The sequence below is a fragment of the Dermochelys coriacea genome, chromosome 19 (genome assembly GCF_009764565.3).
Source record: "Dermochelys coriacea isolate rDerCor1 chromosome 19, rDerCor1.pri.v4, whole genome shotgun sequence".
NCBI lineage: Eukaryota > Metazoa > Chordata > Testudines > Dermochelyidae > Dermochelys > Dermochelys coriacea.
Window position 1 is genome coordinate 3,492,794 of NC_050086.2, and position 11,821 is coordinate 3,504,614.

The following is an 11,821-nucleotide window of genomic DNA, read 5'->3' on the forward strand; positions in this document are numbered from 1 at the left end:
GTGACTTAAGGCCAACGCCAAGGTTCCTTTTATAGGTCAAGAATGTAAGCGTAGCAGATAACCAGTGTCCCCTCTGTGGTTAATTGGGATTTAATCAATGCAGAATCTCTGTCTTAACTGATATGAATTTTTTAAATACTGTATGTATCTATCAAAAAAAAAATCAGGGTGATTTATTAAATACATAAATCAAATTCTAAAAATTCAAAAAGTATTGGAGGAAACCCATTGCTGAGTAATCTGTTTTTGGTAACTCTTTATGAACTATATAAAAATATTCCCATGGCCTATACAACATCTCACACTAGTGCATTCTTAACTAGGTAGCAGGACAATCATGAATACTTGTTCTTCTTCTGTATTTTCAGCTATTTAAAATAGCAAAACCATTAACCTTTTTGCTTCCAACTTGTAGGACTGTGAAAAGATTAAGTGTTTTTTTATATTCTAGTTCATTATCAGATCTTGTTAATTTTATTTTAATTTTTTTCCCTGACTAGAGTTCAGGAAAGATGTCTGAGCCCTCTCTTCCCATAGAGGATTCCCAAGATCTGTACAACGCCTCTCCTGAGCCCAAGAGTTTATTTCCAGGAGCAGGAGAGTCTCAGTTTCAGTTTTCTCTGGAAGATGATACTCAGAGTCAACTGCTTGATGCAGATGGGTAGGTTACTGATATACATTCTTCAGAGTGGCATTGTGTGCGTGTTAACAGCAGTAGCACAGATTTTTGTGAGGTTCTTACTCCCTTTGGTTACGTGAAAAGACATGCTATTTAAATGGCTCTGTTGGTCTTTTTATGCTGTGCTTTACACAGTGTGATTGGCCCAATGATAACCTCTTTATTAATGTTGGAAACTGGAGTGGCTAGTATATTGAATCCCGAAGGTATCAGTGCATGTGTCTGTCCCTCACAAATTTTTAGTTGGTATTTGCAAGTTTTTTGTGTTTTTAATTCCTTAATTAAATTTAATTAATTTAATACCCTCCACAAATCTGAAGTAGGTCTAGATTTTAATTCGTTTTTTATCTTCTGGGTTTCAGTATAGTATTCATTTGCTGAAACAGTGGTTAAGATCAGAAAACCATGTAATAACTAAAACTTTCTTAATCAGCTGATCTGTTGACCTCTGTTAACTTTACTGACTAAAAATATTTGAATGCATTTTACTCTTGCTAGCCAATGTAGAGCCATTGCAGCTTTGGAAGAGCAAGATGGATTTTATTCCGCAACATACATCACCAGAACAGCTAAATTGCATTGGCAGAACCATTACTACTGTCAATTTGAGTTGAAAAACAACTGGGATCCTCTTATTCCAGATTGAGTTTGAAAGACTGGCAGTTAGAGAGGCCATTTACCTACTTAAATCAAGCAAAGTTGATTTAGAATCAATGAGAGACAAACATGGAACTCCCCCAATGTCATGCTTAGTATTGCTATAACTGAGTGTTAAGACTCTTTTTTGGGAGTTCTGCTTTGTCTCTGTGGACAAGTCCTCCGCACAGGTGGAAGGGCAAAATTCTCCAATATGTGGTGGGTATTAAACAGTAGTTGCCAACTTCTAAATCCGGGATTTCAAACTCAAATCACCACGAGGGCCACATGAGGACTAGTACATTAACCCGAGGGCCACATCACTGACATCTTTTCATACAAAGATAACAAAAGTCCCCACCTCTGCCCCCACTCCACCCCTTCCATGAGGTCCCATCCCTGCCCCGCCTCCTCCCCTGCACAGGCCATGTCCCCACTCCTTCCCCCCAACCCGGAAAGTCCTAAGCGCCGCCAAACAGCTGTTTGGCAGTGGGAAGCGCTGGAAGGTAGGCAGAGAAGAGGGGATGCGGCGTGCTTGAGGGGAATCAGGGCGTGAGGGGAGCTATGGCAGGCCACAGGAAATAACTCCACAGGCCGCATGTTTGAGACCCCTGTTCTAAATAAAAATTTACTTTCAGGTTCTTGAATGTTGGACACCACAGGAATAAGTACCATTCCTCAAAGCATCGGCTGTCTCTGGCTAGTATGGATGAGAATGCAATGGATGCCAACATGGATGAGTTATTGGACTTGTGTTCTGGGCAATTCAGCAGTCAGGCTGAGCACATGCCGAATGCTAATACTGGAAAAAAGCAAAACATGGAAGAACTGCTCAATCTCTGTTCAGGGAAATTCATCTCTCAGAGTAAGTCCCGAGTTCTGTTCCCAGTGACCTTGATTTGTGACTTTTGGGGGCAAATCTCAGTTTTAAAAAAAAGTCTTGTACTAGCTAATCCTTCAGTGCTGGTCACACCTAAGGAATTGTAATAGTGTACTTGGAACCCTAAGAGTTTAGAGTACTTTAACTGTTTGTAATAGTTATAGGCATATGTTGACTATCCTTCCAAGACATTCAGTGATGTTCCAAAGGCCAAAAGTAAGCTGTGTAATGATTTCTCTTTTGGTTTCTTTCTGTAGCAACATCTCCAATCTGGGCATCTTCAGCATCCTCTAAACCAGAAAAAGAGAGTGACACAGATGATCCAATGGCAGAAGCACTAGCACTTTGTTCAGGCTCCTTCCCAACTGACAGGTCAGCATTACAGGAGTTCTAGTTCTGCATGGTGATCATGGTCTGACTTCACTTCTGATGTGTCTCACTCTGGTTCAACAGGAGTTCAAAATGCTATTGACACAAATGTGGTTTGCCTTGGAGGTGAAGGAGTTGAGTGTCTCAGTGCTCTCTAGTAAGAGGAGGCCCTGAAACATAAACTCTTGTATCAGAGGCCCAGTCTGAGGCCTGAACCAAAGTTCTTCCAGGCAGTTTTAAGCAAAGCTGCGCTGTGAGCCAGAGGCAGGTCCCACTCACAGAAGTTGGAAAGAAAAGGTTGTTCGAAGCACGTGCACACACTCATAAGTGCTAATGAGAAGAACTTGCACCAAGACGGCATCAGAACACTCCACAGACATAACAAGGAACAGGCAGGTTCATCTTAAAAACAGGGTCAAAAGGACAACATGATGGATAGATTCGTTTGAAGTATGATGAGTAATCTGTCCTGCAACTGTAAAGTAGGTCCGGGAGCGCATATCTTTGCCCAGCCTAGGGGGCAGTGGAGTGTCCTGCCACTGACTGAGCTGTGTCCATTGCCAGGGAGCACAAATTCGTAGTATGACCTGTAGAGTCTATAGGGAACTATAAGGTGCTTCATTTGACAATAAACCTGGCTCAGGTTCCTTCGTACCTTACTAGAGTCTGTGGGTTTGGGGGTTCTCTTGGGGTCTGCTGTGTTAGCGATCTGCCTAGAGCCAGGGCAGCACACAGAGGGAACACGCACGCAGCCAACTGTTATAATCATCAAACAAGAGCAGAGCACCACACCGGTAGCTGTCGACAACATGCTCAACAGTTCTTCCTTTGACCAGTGATACGTGAGAGTTGAGAGGCTCCTAAGGCAGTGTCGTTCCCGATGCCCATTGTGAGGAAAAAGTCTTTACTGCTATTGATGGTGGAGGCGGAAAGTGGGTAGAAAATTTTGATCAAATCAAAGCACAGGATTGGGAACTTCTCGGCTTGTGTTCCCAGTCCTGCAGCTGAATGCAGGAACTGTGGGCAAGTCATTTTAACTTCTGCACCTTCATTTTCCTCCTCATTAAAATTGGACTGATTCATGTGCACTTAACAAGGATGTTGTTCAAAGAGTGCCAAACATACTCCCAAAAGGCATTCCATTTTACTGAAGGGGAAACTAACACAAAAGATAATGACTTGCCAACGTTACTCCCACTAATGCTAATGGGGAATTAAACACCTAAAGCTCCATGCTACACAGTGTTGGGAGACTGCAATGTTTCAGATGCTGTCATGGATAATTGCTTGTCACTAGCTCATCCAGCAGTTAAAACCCTGCTTCAATCCATTTCATATCCATTGCTGGAGATCAGTTGTAAGTGTGTGATGTGGTTTGGTTTTTATAGGGAAGGGGAAGATGATGAGGAGCAGGAGGAAGAATTTGGCAATTTTCAGCTTGTAACAGATGACCATGCCTTTGATAGCGAGGAGGTGAGTATTGATGGAATGAAGTAATAACTTCAGAGCTCTTCCCGTAAACATTCAGTTTATTTTCTCAGTTCTCTGTCCATTTGTGCACAAATCTAAACTTCCAGCATAGATTACTGAAGCTGCTGAAGAGCAGTATTTGGGTCAGTGTAAGAAGTGATGACTTTAGAATTCTAATGTACTAGGTAAAATATCTTGGTTTTGTGGGCACTTTGAGAAAAATCCAGGAGGTTTTAGTCTGTTTTTGTTTTTAGCTATTGAAAAACAGAGGCAGTTGCAGTTATAGGGAGTAAACACTCTACGGAATGTCTTAGGAATTTCTGAAAACTGTTTCTTGTTGACTGATAGGATGAAAAAAGTGAAGGTGATGAGAGAAGCGAAGATGAAGCAGAAGTTAGTGATGATGAAGAGGAGCTATTGAGACAAAGACAGGGCTTAAAGAAAAAATTGTGAGTAAATCTTTCTCCCTATCTGACCTGCGAGAAAAGCAGAACCACATCCCTAGAAATTTAGTTTTTAGTTAAGAGTCAGAGTGGAAAGAGCTCTTAAGGAGCTAAAAGAAAAGTAGTACTTGTGGCACCTTAGAGACTAACAAATTTATTAGAGCATAAGCTTTCGTGAGCTACAGCTCACTTCATCGGATGCATTTTAAGGAGCTAGTAATCTTTAAAAATAAAGAGCAAGAGACCAGTATAAAAGGAAAAATGACTTTTTTGTTTTTGATGAAATAGTACTTATCTTAATGTTGCTCGTGACTTAAGGTCTTTCCGTGGGTGCTGTGGTACACATTTTGTAAGTGAAATGATCTTGCGTTTTTTTTTTGTTTTTGTTTTTGTTTTTTCCTTTTCTTTTCTTAGAAGGCAGTTGTCATCTTGTCAGATGGTCAACTGGCAAGAAAGCTCAGAACTAGAATAATAGTGGGCACTGCAGGACCGAGGTGAAGTAAACTGGAAGACTTTTCATACGTTCATGTACTCTTAAACTTGAATAACTTAATCAAATTGAAAATGAAAACTGAATAATAGCATCTCTAATTTAGCATACACAGTAGTTCCAGAAAGACTTTGCTCTTGCTTTCAAAGATTCACGTGATGCAGCTAAACATTCTAACTTTAACTCCTTTGGAAATTCTCTTATAGAAAACTGCAGGATTTCTTGGAAGATGAGGCAGAACTGTCTGGGAGTGAAGTAGGAAGTGAGGATGAATATGATGGTGAAGAGTTGGATGAATATGAAGAAGAGATTCTTGATGAAGAACTCCCTACTGAAGTGGAACTACAGGATCAAATTAACAAAATACACATGTCAGTAGCAATTCTAGTATACTTGTACAGTACAGCAAATGCACATCTAAAGTTATAATCGGTTATAATCTGGAATTGCAAAACTAACCTAGGCTTCTCTCCCTTGGACAATAACATTAGGAAGGCGATGCTTGACGATGATAAGCGTCAGTTACGCTTGTACCAAGAAAGATACCTTGCTGATGGAGACCTGCACAGTGATGGTCCTGGGAGAATGAGAAAATTCAAATGGAAAAACATAGGTATAATGCTGGCATATTAATCTTCTATTGTATTGTAAAAAATACAGTGAGAGAGATCAGGGGAAGAAAACTCTTTAGCAAGTACTTTAATATGAGGCTTAAGGTTGTAAGATGTACTGAGCCCTAGTTTGTTTTAATACACACGTTGCTTGTAACTGGGAGTGGGGGACTTGCTTTGACTTCTCTTGCCTGGTTTCAGACCACAGTAGAACCTTGGCTTGAAAAGTCTGAAGAAGAAACCATTTAAAGCCATTTTTGGATCACAGGCTAGTGAAAACAGAACACTCCTGGGGGATCGATAACTTCAAGCTAATATAAAGAAATAACTTTAAAAAAAAAATTCTCCCAGTCTTAAGTGGTTTTAAATCCCACCATCTAACTAAAATAGAATATAGATGCTGTCTATTGCTCTTCTGCAGGCTAAGTCCAGGAAAAAGTAAACAGAAAGTTGATGGGCATGACTTTGAATCTTTTAGTTAAGGTGTATATAATGATCCCCATTATAGGTTGTCTGCAGGACTTGAACCTGGAACTTTCAGCACAGGCCTCTACCACTTGAGGAGGTATAGGAGCATCTCCAATCACTTTTTGTCAGCAGAAGGTTCTTACTCTATGTGTAGCCACTAGAGGGGAATACAACAGAGCCAGTTTGTTACACACACATGTACTTAATATTTTTAGCAAGACTTCATATGTTGCTGTTCTGGACTCCCCTAGGACAATACTATTGTGACAAGATACCGTCTATATTTTCCCCCCAATAGCTTTCCTTTAAGGAGTCACTTACTTTTTTTTTTCTAGATGTGAAGTGAGGAATTCCCTGCCTCTTGCTGGATTTTGTAACTCTTCTACTCTGTTCTGAAACATCCCTGTTATCTCTGCATTTTGGCACAGACATATTAAACAGACTCTTAGTATTGACTGCCATTGCCCATTTGCTTGGGAGCAGGAGGAATGGTTAGTTGGGCAAAAAGAAGAATCCTACAGACATTCTGATTGAGTATTGCTCGTTTCTACTGGAAATATACAAATTGTTCTTGATGGCTTGGTTTTAGGGTTTATTCCTGGGTACTCCATAGCGCACTTAATTTGCTGGGGCAAGATCTCTTGTATAACGACTGTGCCTCTGATACAAGACTTGTTTATTCATAAGTCGGTCTCCAGCCTGTACCATTATGTGCAGTGTATACAAACAGTGTGCACAGGGAATGTTTCTGCTAATTTTGATGTCAGTAAGGAATAAGCAGTAGACTGTGGCAACTGTAAATGTATGGTAATCTTAATTTAGTAGCCAAGAGTAAATGAACATTATCTTGTATGTTTAAACAAGAATGTGGTTAAACAGAATGAGCATTCTGCAGACAAAATTTGTGTTGCTTAAGTACCCTGCTTTAGTTCTTTACATTGTTTAAAGCTGTTAATCTTGTTGAATGATGCTTTCTAAAACGCCTTACAGGAAACATTTCCACTGGATGTTTTGCTAAATGCTTTGATTCCATCTGTGTCATTCATCTAAATGAGAGGAAGCATTTTGCATGTAATTCACTTCAGAGATTCATTGCCAGGAGTTGTTTAGGAGAAGAGAATTCTGGACAGAAAGGATTTCGTTGCAGCTTAACTAGTTCTAATAACTTGTTTGTGTGGGTTGGATTTTTTTTTTTTTTTCTGTCTTCATTGTTTCTGAAATTCTTACTGATTTCTGATGGGGAGAGACCTAAACTCTGTGTGTGCACTTACTACATTCTTAAACAAAACCTATGTGCTTTCTGGAACCTTTTTGGAAGTACAAGTTTCTTTTTAATGGACAGGAAAGCTCATCTGCATTCCTCATGCCTCTCTGATTGGGAGAACTGTCTCTTCTTTTCTAGATGATGCTTCCCAGATGGACTTGTTTCACAGAGACTCCGATAATGATGATGAGAATGAAGAACAGCTTGATGAGACAGAGACAAAATGGAGAAAGGAGCGATTTGAACGAGAGCAGTGGCTCCGTGAGCAGGTATTGTGTTAGCCTGCAGAAAGGCTGACTGCTTAATACTTCTGTATACCATTAACAAAGCATGATAGACTGTTGGCAGAGCTCTCGGTTTTGTTGATCCTGTTAGTTTAAAAACCATATCGATTATAATTTTTCACTTCTCTCTTGTATAGCACCTTTTTGCTTTTCCGCTGTGATCTTAGCAAGCAGTTTCCCTGTCTTGAGGTCATGCACTGAGTTGGTGGCAGAGCCAGAATCCTGTTTTTCCTGCTCCAGAATCCTAATTCCATGGCCTATAAATTTCCAGATCAAGTTGCTTTAATTAACATAGGATCTGAGGAATGAAATCTAGTTGGTATCTTGAAGCTTCGACTGTTGTGATAGATAAAAAGATAAACGACCTGAAAAACTGCAGGAAACTTTAAATGCTGGTTTATATTGGCCTTGTATCCTAAAACTGATGTAGTAAAAAGAGTTAGTATGTTCAAGTCACTGAAAGAAATGTGCATTCTGATTCTTGCCATTGCTTATTTATGAATTAGCAGTCTAAAAAACATTTATTTTTCAGATAGAGAAAGGAAAAAACGAAGGGGAGGAGGAGGAAGAAGAAATTGGTGAAAATAGTCAGTTCATGAAACTAGCAAAGAAGGTGACTGCTAAGTCCTTGCAGAAGAAAGGTAAGTTTTCTTCACACTGAAGTGGCATCCAAGAAGAAAGAAAACCTTGACTAGCTACTGACTGTTCCAAGCACTAGTGAAAGTTGCTCTTAGACTAGAGATCTATTCTCATTCCCCCCATGCCAGTGCAGGATGGGCTCCAAGTTCGTTAGTGCTTTGACTTGTCTGGCACTAAGAGATGTAGCTGCAACCTTGATGGCCTCGGACATTTTTCTTTGCTAAAATATTTCTTTTCCATTAATTTTTTTTTTTTTTTTAAAGTTAGTATGGCAGTATGTCCCTGTGCTCTGTCGTCTTCCTCTTTTGGTCACTGCCTCATAAAGACTCTTTGAGTGTAGTGACAGTCAGCACAGCATGCCACTTCCCAGAGGGCAAGCTGCTTAAGGAAAAATTGCATAATGTGGTTTAGATCAAATAGTCTAGTCAATTTTTAACTTGCACATGGCAAAAATATGATTCTGAGACTACATAACTACTTCAGAAATAAACAAGTTCCCTGCCAGGTGATAGACTTTGTTGCTGTTGTTGTTGATCAATTTATAAGACTCATTGGTCAGTTTAAAACAGACTGCAGCATTTCTTGGAACAGGATTGCTGTCATTTGTGAGTGTTTCTGTCTGGTACAAATATTTTTTTTTTCTAATGATACTTGGAAATTGAATTTATTTTCTGTGTTTTTTCTTCCCCCCCTCAGCCAATCCTGTAGCAGCTGTACAAGAAACAAAATCACTACCAAGAAATCCCTTTGAAACATTCAGACCTACCAGTGACCTTCAGGTTGGTACCTGCATGGCATGAACTTGGATGTGTATTTTCATGTTGCATCTACAGAATGCATTTAAAAATACAGATAACTGATGACTGACCAGATAGAGAAGGGTTTTGGGGAGTGTGGGTGCAGTGTGGTCCTCTCTCTAAGGAACTGCAGTGTATTAAAATTATTCATGCAGTGTGTTTTAATGTGACATTCATTGGTTGTCTTCAGCTAAAGAATGGATCACTTCTGAACAGACCTAAAGCTGTCCTTCAGAAGCTTGCAGCCATGTCAGACCTTAATCCAAATGCTCCTCGAAACTCACGAAACTTCGTCTTCCACACGCTTTCCCCAGTCAAGAGCGAAGAGGCAAAGGAGAAATCAAAACCGCAGGTACAGATTTGTGGGATGTGCCAATAGTGTCAATTTGCATATGTTGCCATGTTAAAGAATGTGTAGGTGCAAAATCCTGATAGGCAGATGGGGACAGCTACACTTTGTTTCAAATTTGACCTTGTAATTTATAGCACTATGCACAATTTAGTAAGAGCTGTTTTGTGTGCTTTGCCTGAAATAAGGGACAAACTGGAAAACCGAGTGGAATATTTGGGATTAGGATGTGCATATGTGCTCTCATTGGACAGTGGTGATGGGAAATCTTGTTGTAACTGTCCTGAATAATCCCAGATTTGTATTGCCAACGTATCATGCTTTCTTATAGGGTATGAAAAGAGGTCCTACAGCGATGGTAACACCTTCACCCAAACGGCCCAGGACTGATGATTCTGCAACACCAGGGAACCAGAGCCGAAGCATATTCCGATACTTGGAGAGCTGAATGTTTTTGTTTGGGGACAGTAATTACATCATGTCTCATTGCCAGTGGCAGTATATGCTTTGCAAATTTCTAGCTTCAAGCACCAATGGAAAACTGTTTCTCTTTTGCCTGGATTCTTTTTACCTGTGTCAGTGCTGCCAGATAAGTCTTTGTATACCCCACAAGGTCTTTTCCAGGACAACCAGCAAAACCTAAAATAGTCCATGCTTTAGATGGGCAGAGACTGAGTTAATACTTCGTGCCAAAGCATTACTGAAATTACACTACAGGATGCAGATCTTGTGGAGTACAACTCCTCAAATGTTTTTACTCAGTGCCACTTCCTCCTGACAATTCTATTAGTGAAGTAGTCTGTTTTTAGGATAACTGTACCACCTCTGTATTGTGGAGAACTGATATATAAAGGACCGAGGGCTGCATCATTGGGATGTGTGATGTCCTTAATAGCACTGGTGTGCATACGCTGTTTACAATTGCAGTATTACGGTATTACTATCTTCCTTTTATATCTACTACTTTCTCTAATGCTGACTATATACAGACTTGATATCCCAAAGGTTATGGCTTACATTTTAAATACTTTTTTTATTTTTATAAAGTTAACCTTCTTTTATAGAACAGCAGTGTAGCTTTTCTTCTCTTCCCCCTCCCCTAACTTTTACAGCCAAACTTCACATACATGTAGACATGATATGCTGATGTGTATGTGAAGAGGTTCATTTTACACAAATGAAGACTTTTTTTTTTTTTTTTTAAATTGCCTGTTGCCATGTTTTGGACCAAGGTGCCATCTTCCATTAGAATTCACCCTTTGTAGTGCAGACAGAAATGTAAGGCCTTCTTTAGAAAGAAGAAACAAGATTTTATACTAGCAAAGAACCACTGTACCCAATGATTCTAAAGTCTGAGGCAGGAACAGAAACTTGGAAGATCAGTAAGAGTGTACAACGTGCACCTGGCTATATTGTGAATGTGTGAAGCTAAAACTTAGTCACTGTAACATGCAGGCTAATTCTTAAAGACTCCACATGTTCCTAAAGCTTGATTTGAAATGCTAAAGATGCTGACCTGATAACAGAAGAATCCTGAGTTGTACATTTTGTAATTTCATAAGCACACTTTTTGGTGTGTTGGTGGTGTAAAATATTTTAATGTATATTGTGTTTATAAGGAACTATGGTACTATTGGAGTACAATTTTACAATAAATGTGTTTTGTTTTGTTTTTAAATTTCTGTGGAAGTTTAAAATTAATTTACAAAATCTCATGCAGCTGTGTGTAAGTATTTCAAAGAATATATTTATCTACCAAGCTTGCTTTCTCTGTCACCGCTGCCACACTAGAGGGCCCTATTATGGGCTAGCACAAAGAGGAACTGCTTTAGTAAAAGGTGTCTTTTACTCCATGTAAGGTCTTTTTCATAGGGGTTATATTTTCATATACGTTCTTGGACTTGAGAGTAAATTTCCTTAACTTCCTTTTTTAATAGTTTGGTTTTGTTAGTTTCTAAACAAAACTACTTTTATTGTTGGCTAAAAATATGCATGAACTGCTACACTTCGCCAGATTTGAACTGGCGACCTAGAGGTGAAACTGGCTGCGTCTGCTCTTGGAACTGGGGGTGTGATTCTCAGCTCGAGTAGACCTACTCATGTTAGTTCCCCTGGAACTAGCGTGCTAAAATAGAATCGCCACAGTAGCATGGGCTAGCTGCTGCAACACTGGGGTCTGGGTGGGTTTGTACTCCTAGAAGTAGCCAGTGTCTCTTTACCAGATATCTGTGCTATTCAGTCTCTTGGTGCACTTTTTCTCTCATTAAATATATTCAAATAAATATTTGCACCTCCTTACTTCATTTTACTCAGTAGGCTGAGCTGTTACTATCAGTCAAACTCCTCATCGCTAGCTCTGCACACACAGTAACTTTGGCTTCCAACTTGTTCAGACATAGCTCTTTGCATTTAGGCTGTGTGGCTGCCATAAATTTAGACAAA

The 11,821-nt window shown here is 39.7% G+C and overlaps 1 protein-coding gene across 1 annotated transcript in view; it reads left to right on the top strand.

Moving 5' to 3' along the window:
- The window catches only part of CLSPN (claspin), a 28,300-nt gene extending 16,987 nt beyond the window's left edge, over positions 1 to 11,313 (top strand). Inside the window, 12 exon segments of the mRNA XM_038377929.2 lie at positions 501 to 661; positions 1,954 to 2,180; positions 2,453 to 2,567; positions 3,953 to 4,037; positions 4,383 to 4,483; positions 5,174 to 5,338; positions 5,459 to 5,580; positions 7,449 to 7,579; positions 8,127 to 8,235; positions 8,930 to 9,012; positions 9,221 to 9,382; positions 9,711 to 11,313. Coding sequence (XP_038233857.2) covers positions 501 to 661; positions 1,954 to 2,180; positions 2,453 to 2,567; positions 3,953 to 4,037; positions 4,383 to 4,483; positions 5,174 to 5,338; positions 5,459 to 5,580; positions 7,449 to 7,579; positions 8,127 to 8,235; positions 8,930 to 9,012; positions 9,221 to 9,382; positions 9,711 to 9,827 — 1,578 coding nt within the window. The 3' untranslated portion in view covers positions 9,828 to 11,313.
- Positions 11,314 to 11,821: the final 508 nt, after the last annotated feature.